At 42.8% G+C, this 25,829-nt stretch overlaps 1 protein-coding gene across 3 annotated transcripts in view; it reads left to right on the top strand.

The window, feature by feature from the left end:
- The window catches only part of ate1 (arginyltransferase 1), a 49,149-nt gene that overhangs the window by 7,201 nt on the left and 16,119 nt on the right, over nucleotides 1–25,829 (top strand). The window contains exons 6-11 of one of the 3 annotated variants that reach the window (XM_084561798.1): nucleotides 2,159–2,373; nucleotides 5,250–5,378; nucleotides 6,611–6,739; nucleotides 12,499–12,531; nucleotides 17,410–17,591; nucleotides 21,061–21,160. In XM_084561798.1, coding sequence (XP_084417924.1) covers nucleotides 2,159–2,373; nucleotides 5,250–5,378; nucleotides 6,611–6,739; nucleotides 12,499–12,531; nucleotides 17,410–17,591; nucleotides 21,061–21,160 — 788 coding nt within the window. The remainder of the gene's footprint in view (nucleotides 1–2,158; nucleotides 2,374–5,249; nucleotides 5,379–6,610; nucleotides 6,740–12,498; nucleotides 12,532–17,409; nucleotides 17,592–21,060; nucleotides 21,161–25,829) is intronic. The other 2 variants (XM_084561799.1, XM_084561800.1) reach the window with 2 other exon arrangements.

Here is a 25,829-nt window from a genome sequence, read left to right on the forward strand (position 1 = left end):
ACGCTGTCAGAAATAACAAGCCTTCTCAGTAAAGCGGAAGCAAAGAGGATTTACTATGTCGAGCCAGTGCCCCCCCCACCCCACATTCACCTTCAACAGAAAACACCTGGACATATCCTTCCTCTGCTTTTATGACTTTAAGGCTTTATAACTTTGGGCAGGTTCCAGATCAAGCTTGAGAAAACATGGCTCCCTAACTTTCTAACGTAGAGCCAAATGCCAAAGAACACACTGAACCTGTTTTAATTACAGTATAGTTTGTTTTTAGGTAAGCATAAAAATGGTACACATAGTACAGTGTGCCTGGGCACATTGCACTCCTGTGACAGCGTTTTAATGGCTGTGCACAGACGACAGCATCCTTCTCCCACAGTAAATATATTTTGACTTGCTTGTTTACGTACAAGAAAGCCGTATGTCACATTTCTCCACTGTTTATGGCAAGTTTATCTTGAGAAAGTTGTATGTGTGCTCTGGGAAGCAGGCAAGGAGAGTGTCATGGATTTTATGAAGTGCTAACTGCTGGAACAGGACAATCTGTCTCCCACAGGAACTGATCTGTCTGACTTTATCTTCGCCACGGCCCTCATACGCCGTCCTCAGGAGCACCTGTGTGTGTATGGTAGACTGAGAAAGAGAAAGAACATTTGTGTGTAGTGAGAGTGTAATTAGAAGGAGAGAGGCACGTGGACCGAGTGATCTTGAATTGATCTGTTTGCGGTTGACTCGGAAGGATGAACCCAGTCCAGACTCCGGTTCCTGTTGTCTGTGTGATCACCCCTGCCTTTGCCTCATTGTGTTTATTCTGCCGGAGGTAAACTATTCGACCACGTTATAACTGCCAGGTTTTGTATGTTTACACCAGAGGGTTCGCTCATAAACACATCATTCCATTAAAGACCAATACGGTCTCTGATGGCGCCAATTTGCAGTGTCACCACATTTATTGGCTCCTGTGTGCTGTAAACAAGTTGATCTCAAGAAGAACACAGTTAGGGATGCAAAACTCAATCACTGAAATATTTTTTTTTTGTTTCACTTTATTGTCCACCTGGTTTTTAGTTTAACGCATGCATTGAAAATACACAAGTGTGTTGTAAACAGAAGCATGAGTTGAAATAAGCCAGCATCCGTGCACAGTTTCATTTGAGGTTTATATTTATTATAGGATACAATCTGCCTTACAGTAGAAAATAAGAGACCATGACTAAATCTGAATGCTGCCAGTGATCCTTGGCCATGACCACAGTTTCCCTCTCGTCTTGTGACGTCACCCGAGGGGAAAGTTAGCGAGCAGGCTGATGGTGGCAGCTGGCAATAGGACAAGGAGGAAATGGCTCTCGTTTCCTTATTGCTCCAAACAGGATGTGGGCGTGTAAACTGTTGACATGGGATGCCCGGAGAGCTCGAGGGCTTGGCAGGAGCCCAGGAGGTTGTGGTGGAGAAGGAGGAGGAGGATGAGGATGAGGAGGAGGGGGACAGACTGAGGGAAACAGGCAGAGATTCAGTCGCTTCAGAGCGTATTCATGTTAGGACTTATCAGAGAACGTGTATGAGTGTGTGATCTGTAAGTAACAGCTTCAAGTTTAATGAGCGGAGGCATCAGTTCATGCACTTTTAACAGCAAACCACTATCGTTTTTCCTTGTCGTTGCTTTAGTATAAAAAGTCTCTTGCTTCTTCTGTCCCCTTATAAATACGCACTAGGTAGTTTCTAACTACTTGAACTGAATTAACAGATATCATATGGCACCAAAAGCAATGATGTAGTGTAAAGTCTGTTGCGTTAGGGGAAACAAGAAAAAATGTTTCCATAAGGTTTTTTGTTTAGATTGGCTTCATGGGCAGGGGGTATATTGAAGCAAACATGGCAGCCCATTTTCCCTACGGGGCAGGAAAGAATGTCAGGAACATGCTCACAAAATCTGCCACAAATTTGAGACTTGGCAGCAACAGTAGCTCAAAGTCATCGTTATCCAGAAGGCAGCCTAGAAGTGGAACTGTTAACCGAGTTATTTTCTGCATTTCTTCATTCCATATTCATCTGGAAATGTTTAGACGATGCTATCACATGTTTTCTGCATGATAATAGATTCTTAACCAGCACCTTTGCAAAGCTTTGACAACCCCCCCCTTCTTCTGTTTCTTCTCTCATGCAGGGATGGGAGCGGATCCCAGCCGGCCACCATGCAGGAAGGCCAAAGACTTAAGAAAGGAGAGACGGCTTCAGAAAGAGCAGATGAGGCACCATGGTGATGGGGTTCCTTCCAGTGTTACTCCTACCCAGCCCACTCCCACCCAGAACAACCAACCCAAAACGCTGGAAGAGTTAATCAATGAGTCATTGCCTGATGACTCTTCCCATAGCCTTGAGGTGAGCAGAAAAATTAAGTAGGAGTTGTTGTTTTTTTTTTTGTCTTTTTATTGGACTTGGAATAAACATTAGCCTATTGTGATGATTCCAGATATCGTTAAGAAATAGTGTTTTTGGTGGAGCTTTCAGCCTCCATAATGTTTGGATTGAGTTAGCTTAAAAAAAAAAATTTGGTTTCATAGAGCACTCTTCCCCAGCCCCAGTGACTTCACCATGTGTTTATATGTGCGGGGAGCATAGCTGGCCAAAGCAGAGTGGAAAAAACCCCTCTTCCTAGTTCGAATTCAACCAAATGACAGGCACACCACACAAACTGGGTCGCATTACCCTGCTGATGACACTGAAACCACAGCACCCAGCTCAGTCAGTGCGAGAGGACATGGAAATGAACTTTTGGCAGGGAGCAAAACGATGTAAAAAGATCCCTGGCAAAGGCCTCAAGCTGAAGATAGTAGAGTAACGTCATCCTTGGTCCTGACTAAGATTTGAGCCAGATGCAGTGATGATCCAGGCAGTGTCTCCTCTCTGTACCCCGTGAGACTACAGGGACAAGACTGCCTCCCAGTCGGTTCCTTTCAATTGGATTAATTTGTTTGTTTGCTTTTATCGTTCAGTTCCACTAAGTGGGCTTGTACACAAGGTTATCCTTTGCAAATGAAGGTTAATTATATGTTTTACAAGTCAAATAATTGAGAGCAGCCTCCAGCTGACCCATTTAGGAGAACATGCCGCTCAGCTGCATCAGATTTCTGGCTAAAGACCCTTTTTGGATCATTAGCTGTTTAGTGAATGTATCTGATGCTGTGACTTGGGCTTCTGTTCTGTTGATTTAGCTGCAGGCTGAAAAGGGTTTTCGCACCAGTACCAGTAGATTGTGGTGTTTACACTGGAGCAATTAAAAGCAGTCCAGCTCAGTGTCATCATAAACAAATCTGTTAAAGATGTCACGCTACTTGACAGATGAGAATACTCTGAAAAATACATATAACACTTCTAAAAATGGATATAGATAGCAAAAAATTAGGCGTCTCTTCGCTTTGATGGTGCCAAGGCTAAAATTGCGTTCTCTCTCTGTGTCTCTCTTTTGCCATGATCACAGGAGAATCTGAAGTTTATGACCATATTACTTATGCATTACAAACAGATAATCCATAGTGACAAGGAAGACAATATTTGAAGTGTAAGTAGTTTGTTTGGTTAGTTCTATCCTAGCCTTAAATACTGCTGTGGTTCTATATACCTCCACCAGGGGTCAGTATTATAACACAAGACAGATGGCATCAGGCACCTAAGGAAAGTGTGGAACAGTTCACCCACTGTTCCCCATCAAGAGTGTTTTCCACTTTCTCCACATTTTTATTTTATTTTCATAGCATTTACTTCTTAATCTCCTATAACTGTCATGCAGTCAGTGTTGGCAGTCAGATGTCTCCTCTCTTTTTTTTATTTATTTCTTCTTTTTTACTCTATAATAGCGCTCCGTAGGGTCTTAGAGATCCAGGTTTTAGAGCAAAGTACCTTTCAGTTAAAGCGTTCATAAACCACAGTCTTTCATTTTAATTAAAAGTATCAGCGATATCCAACTGTTGGTGTTAAATTTCACGACTGTTATGAAAATGGGGAATTTCATTTCCACGCTGTCCATTATCAGCTGCAGCGCTGGTTCACCAAAAGGATTTCAGACTATCAAAATATATCTCTAGATTAAGAGCAAAATTAAAAAGGCCCAACTGGAGCATTGTGCCTCTATGTCAGAGGCCCGGCGCCTCTGTTTGGCTGAAGGATGTAGATGCCAAATGTTCATATGAGACACCTGCCTAGGTCCAAGGCAAACAAACCCCGAGTTCAATTCCTCCGTACTGTCCTTAAAAAGGGTTTCATATGGCGCAACCCCTGGGGCCAATGAAAGCTTCCAAACGAAGAGACGCTTAATTAAATGAGGCCCGAGGAGGATGAGAAAGTTGAATTGATTTATGTGACGTTCCCAACACTTGGCCAGTTCTGCTTTCCGCACATCTGTCTATCAAAACCTTTCCTGATTCTCCCTGTTAAGTTTGAATTGTAGCCCTGCACAGTGTGTAAGGCTGTAAGATTTTATTTAGAGTACCTAGCTGAAGGAAACCTCCTAGTATGTTTATGTATTATAGATATATAATAAGTCATCAGAAAGTCAGCAAGTCAGTGTTTTGTGAAGCACTTTTATAATTTTGATTTGATAGTGATATATGCTACAAATAACCTTAAAAGGAGCCATTTTTGTAAGCACACTCGAGAAAATTCACTTCCTGTTATCCGTTTTTACTTTATTCTTCTGATTAATAGCCACTTACAATGACGTACTAAGGAAATAAAGGACAAGATACCCCTTTAAGTTGTATATGTGTTTGAATATTTTGTCAAATGTGAGTCTTAGATGAAATGGTGAAGCAGTGGAAATGGGCTCTAAACCCCCTTCAGCCAATAGGCTAATGATTATTCCTGTATTTTCTGAACAGCTATGACTATTTCAGAGCTTACTATGATAACAAATATTATTGTGTATGTTTTGTGTCACAGGGGGAGAGGGGTATAACACACTCTTTCTTTGTTCTTGTTTTCCTATGAGGCTGCATCTAAGCAGCTGGTGAAAGCAAGAACTTCTTGTGCGTAATTAAAAAAAGAAAAAAAAGAAGATAACCTCAAAACTTCTGCTTCGTTTAGTTTGATAAAAAGGTTTAAACAAGGTGTGTTTATGTCTCTCTCTCCCCCTTTCACTGGTCTTTAACACTTTTTCTCTACTTGATTTCTGACGTCCCTTTAGTTGTTTTTAATCACCGCTCATGTTATTCTCAGTGCATGTTGATGTTAACCCTTGTCTGCCCGTATTCTTTTTGAAGGTGAGGCTAGTGCGCTCCAATCCCCCTAGCCCGCAGTTCAAAGCCTCTTTCGACGCCTCCTACCAGGTGTACAAACTCTACCAGATGGCCATTCACAAGGACCCTCCTGACAAACCCTCCGAGAGCCAGGTCAGAGGGTGGGAGGCGTAGGTCAACCGTCTCTGGGAGGTGGGAGGGTCATCAACAAATCTGGGTACCTTCAGGGGCATCAAAATGATTACATTTTTCTATTTCTCCTTTTTTTTTTAAACTTAGTATATATATTTACCTAGTGGAAATGCTAGATCTCAATTGGAGCACAAGTTACTTTAATTAACCATTTAGTAACTACTTGTTAACCAAGTAAAAACATTTTTTGTATTGTATGTGTATACATTTATGTTAAATGTAGATATATGATTATTTTTTCTTATTCTTTTACTAAGAAGGTGTCTCCATTATAGATATCTGAATTTGAAAATGAGGTTTGAATGAATAAATCATTTGTTATTAGACTTTGATTCAAGAGTTCAAATGTCTACATGAATTTAATGAAGTAACCTCACATGTTATGATCAAAGAGGCCGTTATGTCTAGTGGAGAGTGTTCCCATATGCCATGGTTGAGAGCAGGGTTTCTCCAGGTGTCTGAGCTGGCCCTTGTTTGGTCAGTCGGGTTGTCAGTCTTGGGATGGGAGGGGGTGCAGTTTGTCAGCCAGCCCCTTCTGACGTAGACATATTTAGCTCATCTGTGTCCACCCACAACCTACCGCCGCGCTAGTCCCATATGTGTGAACTGGAATCTCAGTTTAATTCAGGGTAATTAGCGGTAATGTGATTTTAATTCTCGCAGAGCGTGCCGCCTGTTCTTCCTTGTTTACTTTTTTTGAGGGGAGTCTGCGGTAACGGACAAGAGTCTGGATGTGTCTGGCTCAGATGATCCGTTCAGACGTAATTACAGATTTCTGCTGCTCTGGACCCTACGCAAATCTTGAATTACCAATCCTCTCTAAGCGTTCTGTGGCGAAAGCTGGGCGGTGCACTAGCCTCATCCTCAAGTTTCCCATTATCTTATTATTTTAATAACACACAATCAGTCTCCTAGAATCCAATTGTTTGCTTGCATTCATGTGTCCTTTGTGTACAACCGTCTGATTAAATCAAGTCTGAAATACAAAACAGACCTGCTGTGTTACCAGCTTGCCTGGAGGACTAGGAGACTGATGTCCACCCTAGGATTTCAACGCACATCGTAACACACTGTTAATTCCTGCACTGTCCATTCCGCCATCTTCCCTACTCTTTTCTGTGTCCTCTCATTTATTGTCAATCCTTATAAAACCTCCCTCTACCCCCCTCTCCCTCCACACCCTGTGCTTGAAGGTGAGGCTAGTGCCGGTGAACTTTGAGGACCCTCAGTTCACAGCGTCCTATGAGCAGTCGGTGGCGCTGTATGCCCGCTACCAGATGGCCATTCATGGTGACAGCCCCAGCGATTGTTGTGAGAGCGAGGTACTGCATGATTATTATACCGCACCTGGTAGCCACCTACTGCACATGTTCGCACCATCAGCTTTTCTTGCTGCACTTTAAAAATGTCACATAAAGTGGTTACGGCCATTTTCACATGGTATTTTCTGTCATTTTTTGTTTTTTAGACAAAATGATCAAGTCAGTAAAATAACTGATAATAAAAATATCAACTAGGCCCTGTTGGAAATTAAGCGTTTCATTCCACTGTCCATCACATTTGCTGGTCCTTGTTAAATCATTTAAATGTTTTTCTCTGCATGTTATTGTTTGAATGCGTACAAGGAAAAAAAAAAAGAGCGGTGAATGAGAAGTACTGTCCGGTACTTGTGGGAATTTTAACTGAGCACTGAGTTCATAAGGTTTAAAAATGAATTCATAATGCCCCGGAAAATGATATTATAAATTATATGTTCACACGCATACATTTCTCCAGTTTATACATAAATAAAAGAGGAGGAGAAACTAAAGTCTAGTCAGGATGCAGAACTCCTGGACAACCTGAGAGGGCCTTTTGTCCCTCTGGGCTGGAAAAACAGCCTCCTCCTCCACCCTCCTGCCAGCAGGCCGCTGTAAATTACTGAATTCTCCAGCTTGTAAAAGTAAGGTAATTAATAAATAATAAAAGCTGTCAGATTGGGCAGACTGTGGCAGATTCTTTCCTGGTGCCATAACACTTGCTCTATTAATAGGGAGCGTGTGTTTGTGTGCACAGCCTTTCAGCTCAGGGTAATAACTGTGCAGGGGTTGGACAGTTTCAAGAACCAGAGGAATAACATCTAAAAAATAAAACAAAAAACGCTGCAGAGCTGCACTAATAACTCGTCCGTCTGATGGGTTTCCAGAAGCAAAGTGCTTTTTTTATTGATAGACTTTCCATGTTGGACACTCACTGAATGCAGTGTAGTGTAACAGCACAGGGTGAATTAAGGTCGGACTAATTACTCTTAAAGAGGAGCCCGTACATTGAATTTCAGACCATATATTAGCAATTGCATTGCTGTGATAGTACAATTCATACAACAGACATTTTCTTTGCATCTTGGAGATGTTCTGAAAGTGGAGACTAAACATTTTCTCTATAAATATGTGTTTTTTTTCTCTGTTCACGGCTCATCCTGCCGCAGTTAATTCAGACAAGCCCGTCCTTAATTGTCCCACTCAAAACAAATTTGACTTTATGATATTCCCCTCAGTTGGACTACTGTGACACCCTCTTCTGAGCCCACAATACTAAACATTACTGATTTTATTTTCTTGGCCGTCTCATGGTTAGCTAGCCTGCTCTCTTCCCAGAAGTCTAGAGAGCCCCCCCTTCCCCTCACTGTCCTGTGGCATTCATAAAGAAAAGGGGAAACACATTGTTGATGTGGTGATGGCTCATTTTGGTGCCTTGCCATTCGACGTCTGCTGCCGCTACCTAGGAAGTTTGGTCATTTAGTATTTGTGGAGGTATTTATTGATCCATTAAAGTATTACCTAGGGACAGAAACTGGATTACCGTCAGCCTGGTCTGAGCCAGGCGATAGGAGAGTCAGTGTATGCGTGTGTGTGCAAGTTGAACTGCCCTGCAAAAAAATGTACAGTCATTAGGCAGTTTGATGTCCTGGAGGGGAATGGCTTTGTTTGTTTAAGGATGTATGCATTTCCTGTCATGCCATGACTGGACAGGAGCCAGACGTTACTCTGTCCTCATCCAATCATGCTTTCCTGACTGAGCTGCGGCGCATACTGGCAATTATTTAGACATATGCGCACGAACACGCACACACATTCACACTTGTTGGTCTTAACTGTTGTGCTGAGCCGTGACTCTCAGTTCCTGCACATGTGGCTTTCATTTTCAGGAAAACAAATCCTGTTAAATCTGTATTTACTCTTCTTGATGGCAAGGACCTAAACCGAGACAATTGGAAAAAAAATACATGGGGAAAAAATAAATGAGAGGTGGCAATAATAAAAAAAAAAATGGAACGAGTGATCGAGGAAACGTAACGTTTGGCACAGATTATTTTAAGACTTTTTGCAACACGCTTATGCACAGTTAAGACATTCAGTACTACAGAAGTACCATTGTCAACGCAGCTCCAATTATGTCACAGTGTATTGTTTGTTTTTTCTCTTTCAGTTTACATTACAGCTCACTTTCTGGAGCTCCTTCGTCCCCTCTGACATAGACAATGATCCAGTTAAAAGAAGTTTAACGGAGAGGAAAATGCATTTGGATTGTTTTCATGGTCTAGAGTGTTAGTGGATACATGCATCTTGTCGCTCAGATAAGTACAGCAATTTGAGTAAAGAGTACAATGACGAGAGGTTTAAGTAGCAATTAGGCTTAAGCAGATGCGTGTGTTTATATGTACTGTACGTGCGTGAGTGAAGACACGGGTCTGAGGCGGCTGCTCGCGCACCTAATCGTACACAGATGAGGGTTTTCTATAAGAAAGGGAGTGTTGGAGAGGAAGAGATGGGCTCCATGTGTAGATGAGGATGAGAATATTGCAGAAGGTTCTCTGGTTGTGGCTCAGTTTATGTGTCTGTGTATTAGAGATACAAACGGAGAAGTCACTGAGACATTTTGGTGTGTGTTCCTTTGCTGTATTCACGCTCAGTGGCTGCGCCTATGTTAGACTGTCTTTCTCTTGCGGTGTTTGTGCAAGTTTTTGTGTCTGTGTGAGTGAACAGAGAGGGGTCAGCCCTGCAGGGCTCTTGGAGAGCAACCTCGCCCAGCCGAGCAGGCCTGTAACATCAGATGATCCAAGTATGCATTTGCATACGTTGAAGGGCTCTAATGTTTTAATGCTCACACATATTTGCCTAATCAAATAATACGGCATTTTACTACAAAGCCAGTTGGAGATTTCCACGCACGGCAGCCAATGCTGTAGCACGGCCTCTATAAATGATGTCATCTAATAACTGCAGCTGTTGTTCTGTTGGTAAGCCTTATAGTTTCTTTTTTTTTTTTTTAAACAAAAGTTTCATTTGTGCCCTTCAGCAATACTGCACATTGGGAGGCTTTGCTGTTGGTAATTTGTTGACTGGCAGAGGCCGAGCAGTAGTCGCTGCAGAGGTAGGAGTGGAAAATTACACTTTACTGGCACAGACAAGACGGGGGGGAGCTTGACAAGAATTATTTCGCATGAGCAGAGATCATTGTTTACTGGACAGATCTAGACTCCTGCAGAATCCAGACTGGTCCTGGAAAATGTATAAATGTTACACAGTATGGTTTTGTTTAGCAGGTGAATAGAATTTCAATAAATAGAATATGTTTACACTCATGAGACTTGCATGCAACGTGCTGTCATTTGAGTTTCATTCGTGCAACACATGTCATCCAGAGAGATGGGACTTGTGGTGGCTTTGAGCAGCTAATTGTTAAATAAAAAAAAATAAAATAAAAACAGTTTTGACCAAATTTATTCTGCGTCTGAGCAACTCTGTTTATCCCCTCTTCATCCTGGTGTGAGGTTGAGTCGAGGGCAAAAGCAGTGTGCAGCATCTTGTTGTAGTATGCAGCACCGCAGGGAGCACGGTTTCTTTATAGCTCTACCCAACAACTCTCAGCAAGAAATGTCTGCACTGTAGCAAAGCACCGATTGTTTTCTTTTTTATTTATTTATTTATTTCGAAGTCCTGAACACGTAGTCTTCTTGCACAGACCTCATATTGTATTATTTTTATGACTGGGACGTTTTTCTGATTAGCATCCAGCTCAATTGGGTGAGTCTGAAAAGGCAGTAAACTCAGTTGCTTGACAGATGACAGCGCATCATTCTTCAGCCCAACACACATATATAAGCTGTGGCCGACAAACAGGGAAACCCACACTCTTTTGGATGACTTCAGACTACTGGCAGGTTTTTGAGTTGCACCTAAGGCGGGACTGCCCCACCTATTGAACCATCACTTCAGCAGTCATCACTATCACTATTTGTACTGCTGCGCACACACTCAGCCCGCAAACAGAGGAAGCTGATGTGCTTGTGGAAATGTCCAGTCACTCCTAGGGATTACTGGTTTTAATAAAAAGTGAAGACAGATATTTTCAGTATAGGCAGGATCCATCAATCTTTTAAGACTGTGTTGCAAATATCAGAAATCTTGTGAGAAATTAAACCACGGGTGGCTGATTTTTACCAATAATACTAATAATAATAAAGCTGATTTTCATTGGCTTTGGAATTAATTCGTTGGAATTCTAATGTTCCTCGGGTCAGTGGGGTTTGACTGATATTTCAGCTTGCCAATAAACGTGATAAATACTGACCTTTCAACACAAATCTGTTACTGGCTTGTTAATTGGGCTTGGCTTTTGTAAACCATATGCCAAAGCCGCGTTGGAGCCAGGTTTTGAGGGAGGTACGACTAATATAAAACAGAAACCAAACAAAAAATATTAACAGCAGCCCTGTTGCTTATTAAGAAGCATCATTATCTAATCTCCTATGTTGTGAGCTCTTTAAGACAAATCATATCCCTGCATTGTTTCCTGAGTATTAATTACAGTACGTTGGTGCTGTTTTAGATTAGATTAGATTCAACTTTATTGTTATTGTGCAGAGTGCAGGTACAGAGCCGGTTATACAGTGTATCCACCGATCAGCCATAACATTAAAACCACTGACGGGTGAAGTAAATAACATTGACCATCTTGTGACAATACAGAGTTCTGCTGGGAAACTTTTGGACCTGGCATTCATTCATGTGGATGTTACTTGGACATGTATCACCCACCTAGACCAGACCAGGCACCCCCACCCCATAGCAATGGCACTCCTTGATGGCAGCAGCCATCCCCAGAAGGATGCAGCCTGACACAAATACAAAAACGGTTTAGGAACAACTAAAAATACATGAAAAGCCGCACAAGGTGTTGACCTGGCCTCTAAATTCACTAGATCCCAAACTGATCAAGTATCGTGGGATGGTGGTCATAATGTTATGCCTGTTCTTGTAGTTAGCATCTAACCAGAAGTGTAAAGAACGTATTATTTACATGAAATGCAGGTACGTACAGAGGTGACAGTATTGGGCTAAGTGGTGCAGAGATAACAGATTGTTAACAACTTGGATCCTAGTCTGCTGACATGACAGTGGATCCTAAGTACAACATATCTGTAAATGAAAAACGAAGCTGGAATGTAGCGTTTCTTTTGTGAAACATGAAGTCAAGGCATGCCGTGTGCTCGTCAAGGTCAGATAGACTGAGCAAACCTAAATCTGTCCATCACCGCTTCGCTTTGGTGGCTCTGGTTCTGATTATAAAATGGTTTTGGCCCTCAACATGGGAGCGTGCTACGTTTGTCCTCCAGCCGTGCAGGTCAGCTCTCAGCTCAGAAAAAATACGAGAAATAGTTGAGAAAACAAAAGAAAAACTTAACTTTTCCACACAATTGCGGTAATTGATGTCTGGTGTGTATTTTAAAGACTATTTTGACGCTGGCAACGCTGCTTATTTTAGCTGTCACTGTGTCCTCCTAGTCCTGGAGCTTCAGTTGATAGGGTAAATGTTTTCATTTGTGTAAATACAGTCTTTCTCTTTATGCCCCTTAGTGAAGGGAGGGCTACATTTTTGATATGTGACACCTGAGCGAGGAGAAATCGGGGAGAGAATAGTCATATAGGGCGGCAAAGGAGACGTGTATGGTTTTCATTTATGTCTGTTCAAAGAAGTTGGTGACCCAGAGAACTAACTGTTTTTCTCTCCGTTTCCTCCCCTTTGCTTCTCTCCACAGTTCCGGAGATTTCTCTGTGATTCACCACTCGAGGTATGTATTTCCTTTGGCCTGTTGACAGTTTAATGCAACCCCTCTTTTATCATGCATATGCGTTACCTGGGATGCTTTGCCCCAGCCGGGAGAAGGTATTCCTCGTGTATTTACTGCCACAGTTACGATTTGTAAAAGTGTCCATGAGATTTTAGTATTAATTCATCAAACACACTCTAGAGGGGAGGAATATACACCAGTCCCCCTGGTCTGGCACATACTTACCCAGCCACCTTTGCTCTGTCTGTTCCAGAGCCCTCCAGCTGGATTGAGTGGGGTTAAGGGATTCGAGCGGGGGGTTTTGTTTAATATTGGAGGGGTTTTAATTTAGTCCAGTCTAAGTGAAAGGAGGGGGGTGTTGAGGGAGGGAAATGGCGCAATGTGGTGTCCAGATTGGACTGTCGAACATAAGGTCTTCAGAGGAGCCCTTCCCTTTGGCTTCATCAGAATAGGACATACCACTGCTGCTCACTTTGTGCGGTGTGTGGTACAAATTACAGGCTGATGAGGCGGTTTTCGCGGGCATCAAGTTGGGACCGAGCATATGGCTACCGGCCTTTATAACAAAAAGAAGTTCTCATTTAGGCACCGTGGAAAATTTGATGCCAGCTTTCGGTGCATTAATTGCTACAGTCTTTCTGGTAAGCCATGCGCTGGCTACATTTTTGATGGTTTAATATGGAGGATATCGATGGCATCTGGAAGAGTCACTGATATATACGTGCAGTCATGCATCACTGAGCTTGGCAGGCCTGGTGAGCTGCAGCCTTCAGCAACACCAGTGGACCTGTCGGGTCAGGACAATTACACCAGCAATTAGACCCAGGATGGGTACTCATAACAGCCACTTTAATAGGAGTGAGGTCCAGGAGCACACACAAACTGACTGACACAAATGCAGTCACTGTGTTTCGCCCCGTGGGCCCCCTCAGGTCCGCACTAATGAACATCATTAGTGTTTATAGGAAACAAGCTTTTATCACCTCGTCAAGGCTCGCAGCCAAGCAAGCTGAATTACACCGTTGTGCACACACACACACACATGTGCGCGCACACAAACTGCGGCACACGGCCTCGCATATTTCCCTGCCTTCGCTGTCCCCCTCCTCTCAGACCGGTTTAGGCGGCCACCTCCTTTCTTTTGGCCTCCTCTTGCGCAACTTGTTTTTATTTCTTTCTCTGATCTCCGTCTCCGTCTTCTCCGAGCGCTCTCCATTTCAATTATTATGCATGAATTTCTTCTCTGCGTGTTGGCTTCCATCTGTCTCCCATCAGAGCGCTATTAAAATACACACACAGACACTCACCACATGGACCTGCAAACCCTGTGGTTCATCAGCTCACATATAAAGCCTGCATATATATGAATTTATTCAAACTGCATACGTACAGATTCAACTGTAGCTAATTAGTAGTCAGGCTCTCCGTTGCTCATTCCATTTCACCAGAACTGTGGAGGATTCACGCTGAAACTTAGACGTATTAAACATCATCTGTTAGTGATTCCTGTTTTTTTTTTTCTAAATTGTTTACATACAGAAACACAAACCTAAACTCATTTGTGCTATCTGCATTAACGGTGCCTGCAACCGTGATGAGCAACAGTCATGTAGGTGTCTGTCACTTTACTTGATTTGTCTAAAAGACACAAGCTGGAGAAACTCGTTAATTTTTCGCTTTACAGTTTCCCAATTTGTCTAATGAAGTGGCAAACACTTGGTTGGGATTGTTGGAAAATTCGTCACTGAGATTTATTTATGTTTTTTTGAGATGAGATCCTTGGACACTCCTGAAACTCTCTGAAACCCTCTGTCTTTTAATTCCAAATGAGGATTTTCATTATTTAAAGAAACAGAGCTACACATCCGTTTGGAATCGCCAGCTGACATACTATGATAGCAAACTCCCAGACCTCTCTATATGTGTCTGAGCTCCAAGCCAAAATCAGAAAGGTCTTCCAGGTGTATCTGCTATAAAACAACAGAACACATCTGTTAACCTTGTCCTTTACATGGGAACAATTAAGTAAAATGTGTGCATACTAACATTAGTAGGTTCTCATGAGGAGGGCCATGCTGCACATGCTTGTTGTTTCTAAATCGTGAGTGGGTGCATATTTGCGAGTGAAAGAAGTAGCAGGAGCATTATTTAGACATCTGTTGTTGGTCAGTGCTAGAATCATAACAACATCTTTGACACAGAGCAACTCGGTTGTACAGTGACAGAGTCGAAATTAAAGCCTCATCTTTTGCTGATTTGACTTCCATCCAAAAGCAATTACCAGATGTATTGAGCATTTAAGAAACCACACGTCTCCCAGGTCCCAGGTGAACTGAATGGTTTAGTATCTAGGAAAAATAACATATGTTTATTATCTACATTAAAAATGTGATCAGTAAAGAAGGGGAATTGATTTACATATATCACAAATGTATAAATCAAATAATAATATGAGTTAGAAAGAATAGTTCCTGCAGTTCATTTAGGGCTACAAGCAGCAGTGTTCAAATCTAGCATTTAAAATATATAAGTATGTAAATATAATATGGAGAATACAAAGTATTAAAAGCACTCAAACGTCTTTGTTATACTATTATGTACTATATTACATTATCACATTATTATTATTACACCAGCATTCATATAAAAGCAAGATTTTACTATCTGGGTGAGATGGATGTTATTTTGAATTAATTTATACAGGACTGAAACTGATATCATTTTCATAAGGGATTTTTCTGCCCATTATATTCCCCATTCACTGATTGATTATTTGTTTTTTAAAAATTCTCAAAATAGTCGAAAATAACCCTAAGTCACAACTTTAATTTGCCTGTTTTGTCCAAACATATGTCAAAATTATTAAAAATAAATGATTAAAATTAATTTAAAAAAAGCAGTCAATCTTTGTATTTGTGGCTCTGGAGCCATTTAAGTTTTTTATATGGAGAATGAGTTAAACAATTAGTAGTTTAGATGCCAAATAATGAAATTACATTTAGTGAAAGTGCTTTTTAACTCGTTTAGGACATTAATCTTGACTTGTAAATTGCAAAATAATGACTAACCCCTGATTAACAATATAGACTTTAATGAATAACAGAGAAAAGACAAATTTTATAAACTAGTTTCTTGTGCTCTAAGGGTTCACATAATCTCTACGCAGGTTGGAACACACATGCAGTGCGCCAGCTTTATCACGCATGCTGCTCTCATGTCCCTGTATTTAGGCCATATGAGAGTGATTTGGGGCTGCAGGGAAAGCTCTGGGGTGGTTTGAAGTGTTCCAGGGAATGTTTAGATTGTTGTCACAGTGGCAAGGACACGACCATTAAGCTGTCGTTTGAGGTGGTGCACGGGTCAGTCAAGACAAGATCAGCCTTGAACCCGGTACGAGCTTATAAACAAACATACAGACTCGGACAGACGTTGCTTTACCTCTCGCTCCGGCGTTCGCAGAACCGTGCTCGAGCATGTACACTCGTGGTGGGGTAAGAAAAATCGCCTCATGCTCTTTTCCTTTTACTTACAACTTCTAAATGACAGAGCGGGGCCTCTGACAAAGCCTCCAGTGTTTCTGGTGGAGCTGGTGCCAAGAAATAACAAGCTGCCTGCTTACACAGACGGACAGTTCCCCCAGCCTCGGATACACACACACTCACGGCCGTGCAGAGTGCAATGCTTGATCCAGATGTGGTGCCTGTCACTCTTCAACATCCAAAGCTGCCCTCCAAATAAAGGTTAATTTTTATTCTGTATCCGGAGGGGCATTTACAGTTAAATCATCCGTTCCTACCCAACTATCCACACACAAAATATCAAATGGACCCTTGTATACATTGTGTCAGACAGGTAATCAGACCTGGGTGCCTAAGGGCCTGATCTAGAGGGATTTAATTTTTATTAGCAAGTCTATTTAAGAAAACCATCAGCCTTCTGGGGTCACAGAGCTGCAGTGAGTGCGTGTCTATGTGTGTATGCCGTGTTGTCTGTTTGGTCAGCTTTAATTTGGTCAGAGTGCAGGCCCAGTGGTGCGCTGGATTAGCGAGCTAGCTCTCTCTGTGTTGTGATAACTAGCCGCGTCTGCGCTACTTAACTGCGTCCAGATGAGGATCCTGTTACCGGTTCACTGAACATAGACACACACACACACACATATACACACAAACATGAACCAATACCCTAGCTTAATATGACTTTTAACCCCAAGTCTGAGCCTCTAGTCTTAAGCCTCTGTGATAAAAGCAGTCAAGTGAGTTGATTGAAAAACCCAGCATGCAGATTCTCGCAAGAAACGCGGTGTGCGTCAAAACCTCAACAGTTTTATTAACGGGGCAGACTCGAGCGTTGCGGGTGCACACCTACACCCACATTCTTGCATGCCACATGGAGAGAGCAAACGCAGACATCCACGAGAAGGCTTTGGCAGCATTCCACCACCGCCTGGTGAAATGGATTTTGCTCATGCAGGGTCTTTTATTAAAAAGTCCTCTCCTGGAGTGTCTCTGTGGTCAGTACCCCCCCTCCCCACCACCACCTCACCCCCAACTCCACCCTGCTCCGGCTTTCACTCCACATTTGGGAGCCATTAGCAGGCTGAACGCGAGGCTACTGTACACCCCCACACATAATGCGTGAGGCCTGGCAGGGGAAAGTACGGGTTGTAACACACCAGCGTACAGGTGTGTGTGTGTGTGTGTGTGTGTGTGTGTGTGTGTATATAAGGCAGAGAAAGTGGATCGGTGCAAGAAAGTAAAAACAGTCGTATTAAATATCACCTTCTCATTCCACTGTGAGTTATATGCTTCTGCACACAAACTCTACTGCACACGAGAGAACTACTATTGTTTTGACCAGTGACCACGTTCTCTCCCCCAGCCAGAATCGGCTCCAGATGGGCCAGAGGTGGGCTACGGCTCCTTCCACCAGCAGTACTGGCTGGACGGGCGCATTGTGGCGGTGGGGGTGATTGACATCCTGCCTACCTGCGTGTCCTCCGTCTACCTGTACTACCACCCAGAGTTTGCCTCACTGTCTCTGGGATCCTACTCTGCTCTCAGGTTGGTTGCTAAGGTTCAAACAAGTCATTCCTTTACTCTTGCTGTAAAAAAAAAATCATAATTGATGGTGTATATACAGTATAAAGTACAAGTATATGACATTGTAGGAATATTGCTTATATTTGAGTTGCTTCCTGTCATAGAGAGGAGCTGTTTTTTTATTAAACAATCCTACTTTTTCATAGATTTTCTGTCAGATGTCATTAAATGGTGCATAATGCACAACTAAATAAAGCCCAAGCAGTAAACAGATTATTTAGAGTAATTATATTCTTTTGTGAAATGCAACATGCAGCTTCTTTTAAGAGAAATCTCATCTCATCACTCTTTCTTGCTTCTTTTGTTCCTCTTTCTTTCCATCCTCTCACATTTGCCCTCCTCTTAACCTCCCCCCCCCCCCCCCCCCCTCCCTTGACTCTTGATCTTTTCAGCTCCTCCCAGGCTTTATCTTTAGAACTTCATTCTATACTATAAGTGCCATGATACTTTAGGTCAAGCAAAATACCTCTTTCTTCTCACTTGATTGGTCGAGGCAGCGCTCCGTTTGTGGTTCAGCTGACGACAGTTCTCTCTTCCAAGATGAAATAAGAGAGCACGCATACTCGCACATACTCTACAGGCGCACATATCTGGCGTTTCCTGTAAAGCGTAACCCAATAATGTGAGAAAGGCTTTTTAAAATATTTCTGCACAGATGTGGGATACTGGGTGAACTCTTCAGCTTCGGCCTCGGTGCGTACAGGTGTTAGAATGTGAGTTGTGAGTGTTTATTCATGTGCGTGTGCGTAATCACGCACTAAATCAGCCCAGGAGTTAGTACGGACAGGCGTATAGAAAGAAACACCCTGGTCATCCTAAGCACACAGTCCCCCATCATGTATTATTTTAACAGTCTGACTCCAAGAGTAACAGAGCTCTCCGTGTGTGTGGAGGAGGCCTCGGAGAAGGGAGCCAGCGGGGCTGAAATCCTCCCACTTGTTTACAGACACCAGATCTCAGGCCTTTGATCAGGTCTGGACACTCCCTAGTCTGCCTGGCCTGACCGACGCTGACCAAAGCTTACTGTAAAAATTGCACAAAACTCCCAGCCCCTCTGCTACCCTCTCATCTCAGCGTGTTGAAGTCATGTTGGACTAGCACCTGTGCTGCTCAGCCATGTTCAAGTGCACTCAGGAATTTAAAAACCTCACTGAGAAAGTACGTGTAATATGTGGAACAGAGCTTTGCATTTTCTTTTCGCAACTGGGTGGGAAAATAAAAAATTAAAAAAAAAAAAAAAAAACTGTAAACTTTAGATTTTTGCAGTTGAAATTTAATATGTACTGCATGTCGGACATTTCAAAAATACACACACAGAGCTGCAGCACTCTGTGTGTGTTATCTGCTGCTATGCATCAGTATGTGTGCACACGTGCGATTCAGCAGCAGGAACAGGAGAGGGGGATGTTGAGAAAAGATTTCATGCAGGAGTGCAGCTCCTTCTGCCGCAGGTCCCGAAGACACGAGCAGAAGGAGGGGGGGGGAAGAGACACACAACGAGGTGCCTGAGGCGCAGTGTGTAGGAAACACAGCTGGTGTCCAGCCTGGATCACTTTCGTGTGGGGATGTCCTGATTATGAAGTGTTGCCCCTGATCCGGAACCAAGACATATTCAGTATTTACTGATGAGACGGAGGGGACATCCAAGTCACATTTTTTTGTACATAATCAAGTGTCAGAGTGCACATGTAGCCTACTGTTAACCTAAATAAAAAAGCCTATACTGATCAATGAAAAAATCCATGGATTGGCCCCATTCGTATGTACCATATACTCATAGACTTAAATAAGCTTAGATCTGTTTTCCACCACTAGTAGCTAGTCTGTATGTGGCTAATCAACGCTATTCTTGTCGTGTTGAGTAATGAAATGTTTCCACATGCATGCAAAGCTGCAGTAAGCACCTCATGGTATGCACTATTATTGGCCCTTTGTGTCTGGGTGTGTGTGTGTATGCACATCAGTATGAGGGAAGCTGTGCAGGAGCACAGGGCTTGATAATTGGCTTGTGCTGGAGTGTCAGATGGCTGAAGAGGGGATAATGGCGAACTCAAGCTGCTGCCATGGGGGTGGATGTGGGGGTGCGAAGGCCCCAAGTAAAAGGGGGAGCACGGCTTTTTGTGAATGGGCCCCTCGCCTCTCTTGACCCCCCCTCCCCCGATTCAGGCCTGCCGGGCCCTTTTGTGGTGAGGGGATGGGAACCCAGGAACCTGGCAGCAAGCGGGTGACCTTCTAGCACCTCGCTCTTGCAGCCTCTCTTCTCTGTCCCTTTCTCTTTCTTGACCCTCCTCTTTTATATTCTCCTCCTGCTCTCTCTCTCTCCCCCCGCTTCTCCCCCCCTCTCCTCCCGCGCTCGGCTCGCTTTGTCCCATGTCTTATTTTTCAGTGCATCTATTTTATTTTAAGGCCTCTTTCTCTGTCTCTTAAGTATTGTAAGAAAAGGGAATTCTCCCCCCTTCATTTGAGCGGCCGAAGCACAGTGCGGTGGAAGGAAGAGTGAAACAAAACGGGAGGGAAAAAAGAGAGGAGCTAGAATTTAGTTATGGAATAGTGAAGGAAACGGTAGAGGGAAAGGGGGAAAATAGGCTTTCAGTACAAGGATGCAATTAAGGAAGAAACTATTGGGGAAAAATAAAGCAGGCAAGACATTTACTGTATTTGAAGAAGGTGCATAAATCCTCCAAGTTCTAAATCTTTATTTTACACGCTTTCTCCCTCCTTTTTCACAACTTTCTCTTTTTTTTTTTTTTTTTGCCTGAGGGCTCAATGCCGTTTTAGGGGAGGCAGTTGTTTTTGTGTAATGACATGAGACCAAGAAAAGCTGCCTTTTTGAGTGTGGGTGTTTACTTCCTCAGCTTGGGCACTGCTCTACTCAGAGCCGCTAGTACCAGTTTAATTTGTTAATGCCCTCATTTATATGCTGTCGATAGACTAGCCTGCAGGAAAAACACATTTTAAGTTAGTTGATGTACACTTTGGTGTTATAATGTGGATTAATGAGTGCTACTACAACCCTTTAAGTTTGTTAGGCATGTTGTTTTTGATTAAAAAAGCCTTAATAACTACTTCTGTTGTCATCCGCTGTGATAGAGCTTATATAGTCTTAGCTATCTGTTTATAGATTTGTAGCTATTTAAAGTAATTAGCTGTCGTATTTACGAGCATAAATTCTAGAGTAAATGATGTACTTCGCTTAATTGACGTCAGCATTGCCGGATGATAAATCTCAAACACAGTGCACTGCAGTGCAGCATCTCCACCCAGGATTGACTGAAAAGGAGAAAGCTGTGGTTGAGTGACGCATCGGTGTAGGAAGCAGCAAAAACATCAAACTGCATGTATATGTGCTGTTTTCTGAAACCTTAAAGCCTGAGCTTTTCCCCCACTGCTCCTCTCTAAAAAAAAAAAAACTGTGTATGTCCCACCACAGGGAGCTCAATTTCACCAGGCAGCTGCAGAAACAGTCCCCCAAGCTGTCCTTCTACTACCTGGGCTTTTATATTCACTCCTGCCCCAAGATGCGGTACAAGGTATGCTATGTTCTCTCACATTGACATGTACAACACATATCTAATATTTAAATCTTTGGTGTTTTTGTGGTTTTTGTCAAACTTAGTTTTAAAATTAATCTATAAATTGCTTTATTGCTAACCCTAACCCATTTTACATGGTCATATACTAGTATACACTGGTTTTAGTAAGATTTTAACAGGACTGTTGCAACAGTAAATGCAGAAAAAGTCAAATATATAGTCCTGGGAGTGTAAATACTATATTGTACCTTTTTTGCTCAGTGTTTGCACAGTGTGCACAATATACTGGCTATGCTGTGTACACTGTGTGAACTATTGCTTTTTTCTTGCTCAAATATAACCTCTTGCCTCTGTTGTCCTGGTCCTTAAATAACCTGACAGCTAACCTTGTGTTGCTCCTATCCTTCCTCTAAACTCTGTCTAATTTCTGCAAACTGTTATGTATTTAAGTTGATTCACATGAGTTCATTGTGCACATGAGAGGTGGTCTGTCCTGTGCTCTAAGTGTATTTAATGTGTTTTATGTTCAAATCAGGATGTGAAATGTGTTAATCTTTCTCGCACACACTCTATATTCTCCCTCTTTCTCCCCCAGTGTAAAGGCCACAACAGGTGCTTACCTGTATTACCCTTCTTTAAACCTTTTCATCACCTGTTTTCATTTATCTGTCAATACAGTTTGGAATTTGGATGCTAAGACATGATTAATATGCATTAAATACTCCCCCTCTTTTGGAAGCTCAAATATAGGCAAAGTCTGTGAGAGAAAGAAAAAAACAGGGACGTCCAGGCAAGGCAGAGAGGACGAGGCTGCTGAAGACATTAATAGTTGAGAGAGAGGTCACACTGGTGACAGCAGCTGTAACTCAAGAGGGATGCACACAGCCCGCAGATTCTCTATATGCTTATTTATTTATTTGTTTTACAGTGCAGCTGATTGACTGCAGAAACTTTTACAAAAACAACTGTATGTGCACACAAACGCAGTATCGCGCAGGAGTCACTACTCACAAAACACGCTCACATTCACGCCGAACACCATTAAAGATCTATAGCTTCAGGAGGACGGTGAAAGAAAAGCACTCTTTCCAAAAAAGTCCATTACTTTGGCCAAGATTTACCATTCATTCCCCCTTTTCTCTCATTCACCTTCTAATTCCTCCATTTCTCTGTCATTTCATTCAGATGTTCCCAGAGCCTGTTCTTGCCCATGGGAGACTGATGTCTTGTTGGGGATTATGGCAAACTGCCACATCTTTTTATCCATTTACATCTTGTTTTGGACAGTGCTTCGCCCAATTTCTCAGTTTGAGAGTCTGTATATGGAGTGCGCTGTTTATGTGTGTGTGTGTGTGTGTGTGTGTATGTGTGTGTGTTGAATCCTGATCACAGTGTTTGTCTGAGAACTCCGTTACCACAGCACCTAACCCCTCCTCGCGCTGGTATTTACTACCCCCAACCCCATATCGGCTCTTGTGTGTTTGCCACTGCAGCAGCGTCTTGTTCACAACCTCCCCACTTCTTCCTATTTTACTCTCGGGGAGGAACACAGAACAAGGGTGAGAAGGTTGCCCAGTTCCCACCTTTGGGATCTCACAATCCCACAGAAACACACCCGCGCTCAAACATACTCTCAGCGCACGCACAGCGGCTCGCTCTATTGTCTGATTTGCATATGAGCTCAAGTAATTCATTAATGCACGGACATACTGTGCAATTGTTCAAGTCGCTAAGACGGGGGGAGCCCCTAAACTCCACTGTTGTGCTGAAGGCTACTGGTTCTCAGTCCTGCGTTTTGCCTCTTTTAGGAACCAAAACACCAGCACTTGAACCCCGCTGGACACCACTCAAACCTGTTGAACAACACTCCCTCTCTCCATTTTACCCACCTTACTCCCTCCTTCCCTTTTGCCTCTTCTGCGGGAACTCTCTGTACCCATCACTTTCAGAGACCATGTCCATACTAATGTGGATAAAAACATTCTGACCCTCCATCTGAGCCTGCTGTGTATGTTAAGATGGAGCTTTTCACACCCCAAATATGAACCTTGTGGAAATATTTGTGTCATTTCAATAAAAAAAAAAATGCATAATCATATATTAGTTAATTCTCCATTTTAAAGTTACCAACTACCAAATGTTGTAGTTGATATAGTCATTGATTGTGGTCGGTGTGGACTGTCTGTGGCAGATGTGCTTCTTAAGCTGGTCTTCATTGTCATGACAAGAAGCAGAAGAAGAAAACTGCAGGCAGAATACATGTTGTTGTATTCACTGCACTGTTCATGTAATACTGCAGTGTTTTGAGTAGTAAGGTATCACTTTCTGAAGCCTCTACCCAAGCTGTTCATTTGTCTGTCCTGTAGTGTAAGCCTACAACCGTCTGTGTTTCCAGTACAGTAGTATCCACGAGTATTCTTGACTTCTCGAGTGGTAGGGTAGTTCTTTCTGCCAGGTCACATCTCTGCAAGCCCTGGGGAACAGCTCCCATGTGAGATGGGTTTTGAAAACTTCTTAGCACTGCCAAATGCTGGGCATGGTCCTGTAGAGCACCCTTAAAGGGTCCTAGAAGACTTGGAGTCCAGCCAGGAACAGAGGGCTGCCTGGCCAGTGTCAGACCCTCTCCTTTGTTCTCAAAGCTGGGACTGAGCGTCCCACGGAGTCTTGCTGGTTTGGCTGGTGGGTTCAGGATTTGACGTGACATCCTGCCCCTGGCTCCTGTCCCTGGTCCTTTGGCCCTCCCTTGCCCTCTCTGGCCCTCTGATGTTGAGCTATAGAGAGCAGAGGGTGAAGCTGTTGGAGGCTAAATGAGACCAAAGGTCTTGGCCCTTCTGCCTCTCTTCTTTTTTTCTTTGAAACCAAGAAGCATTTGAATTTTGCAGCTCTTGTGACTTTAAAAATGGAGACGTTGTGAATTAGAGATTCAATTCTGGTGTGACAGTATTAGATGTGGTTTATGCAAATTATACCGGATGGACTGTGGTCAAATGTGAAACGCTGAACCTGTACATCCCGTGTTTCGTAAGCGTGATGTGGCCTTTGGAGTGTGATTAATGTTTGATATGCACACACATTTGTAAAACTGCATGGTGGAGTTCAACTTTGCATAAGTTTTTCTTATCCCTTTGTCCAATAACTGCACAGTCCAGCTTCGGCAGCTTGTAAAATGTTCTTAGTATTTCGTTAGCTTTCGTTTTATGAAATCCCACTTTTTATTTCGGGCAGAACAGAAGACAAGTATATCCATACCTCTTTATAGTGTTTTTCCATTTCTCTGCGCAGAGGTGTGTATGTCGAACACTTGTCTATGTATATTACTTTTAAGTACCGAATAAGCAGACTTTGATGATAACAAATGAGGCGTTCACTCACTTGGCTTTACCAGTCTAGTACCTGGTCTTAACATTTCGAGCGCTGTTCAAGTGCGGCATACATGCACATGCACATACACACTTACAGAATACACACAGGGACAGAATACCCAGTCATACCAGCTTGGTAAGCGAGTGAGAGAGCTACATGAAGTGGCTCTTACTCTTGTTATTATTGTTCCCAGTGAAAGAATGTCTCATTCTGAGCCCAGGAAACCATTAAATTTTCCACAGAGAGGAAGAAAGAAGGAGTGAGTAAAATAAGTGAAAAGAAGAGGAAGAGGACAGATGGGGTGAAAAAAAAAGGAGTGACAAAATGTGTGCCAAATGAGGAAAGGAGGCTAGATGAAAAGGATTATTCGTTTCCCGGCGGTACTTCACTGACTTTTAAAGAGCCCTTTTTTCGGCAGCTGCACCTCCGTTCCCCTTTCAACTCGGCTCCTCCTAGCGCACAAACAACAAACACTGTCAGAGAGCCGGTCAGTTCTCTAGCAACTGCCAGCAGTTTTCCACACGGACAAAGCTTTTGAATTCAGTGGAGCTGAAATTAATCCATCCAGGTGTCAGCCACTGTGTGGAAAACTATGTGAGCATACGACTCCTGAAAGAATCCGACGTTGCTTTCGGTTCGTTGCGGCGGTGCTAATGTTTGCCTTAATCAGGGAGTTTGCCTGCAGGCGTTTCTGTCACCTGCTGCATGAGCTTAGTTCTTGTGACAGCAATTAGACGTGACAAAGGGCCTCCCACCTCAGGCGTGCACGCTGGACTTCATTTTCTCACACATGCACACCTGTAAACATGTTCTTTTAAAAAAAAAAAAAAAAAAATCCCTGGGGAACAGCTCCCATGTGAGATGGGTTGAAAACTTCTTAGCACTTCCAAATGCTAAACAGCGATCATCTCTGAAGATGTTTTGCAGTAGTTCAATTTCACTTGAACACCTGTAACCTCATAGAGCTCTGGCGTCACGTGGCTTTTTTTGTTGACACCGCCATATTGACAGGAAAACTCTGAGGAAGAATGAATGGCACCAGCACTGATTTCAGGCTGTCAGAGTTTACTGCACACTTTAAACAGATAAAAATTGACCAGTACAAGGCAAAACTCGACAGATTATATATCACGGATCCTTATCATGCCGCAGGTGTTTTGCTTTTTTCGAGCATTGAAACAGCCGGCGCAGACAAAGTTCCTGATCTGCAGTCTCCGGATATATATGTATAACTACCTCATTAACTTCGTCCTCCTCCGGAGAGTCACTGAAAGCATACATTGAAGAATTTTTTTGAGGAAGT

Source organism: Chelon labrosus, assembly GCF_963514085.1.
Source record: "Chelon labrosus genome assembly, chromosome: 15".
In the NCBI taxonomy this organism is placed as follows: Eukaryota; Metazoa; Chordata; class Actinopteri; order Mugiliformes; family Mugilidae; genus Chelon; species Chelon labrosus.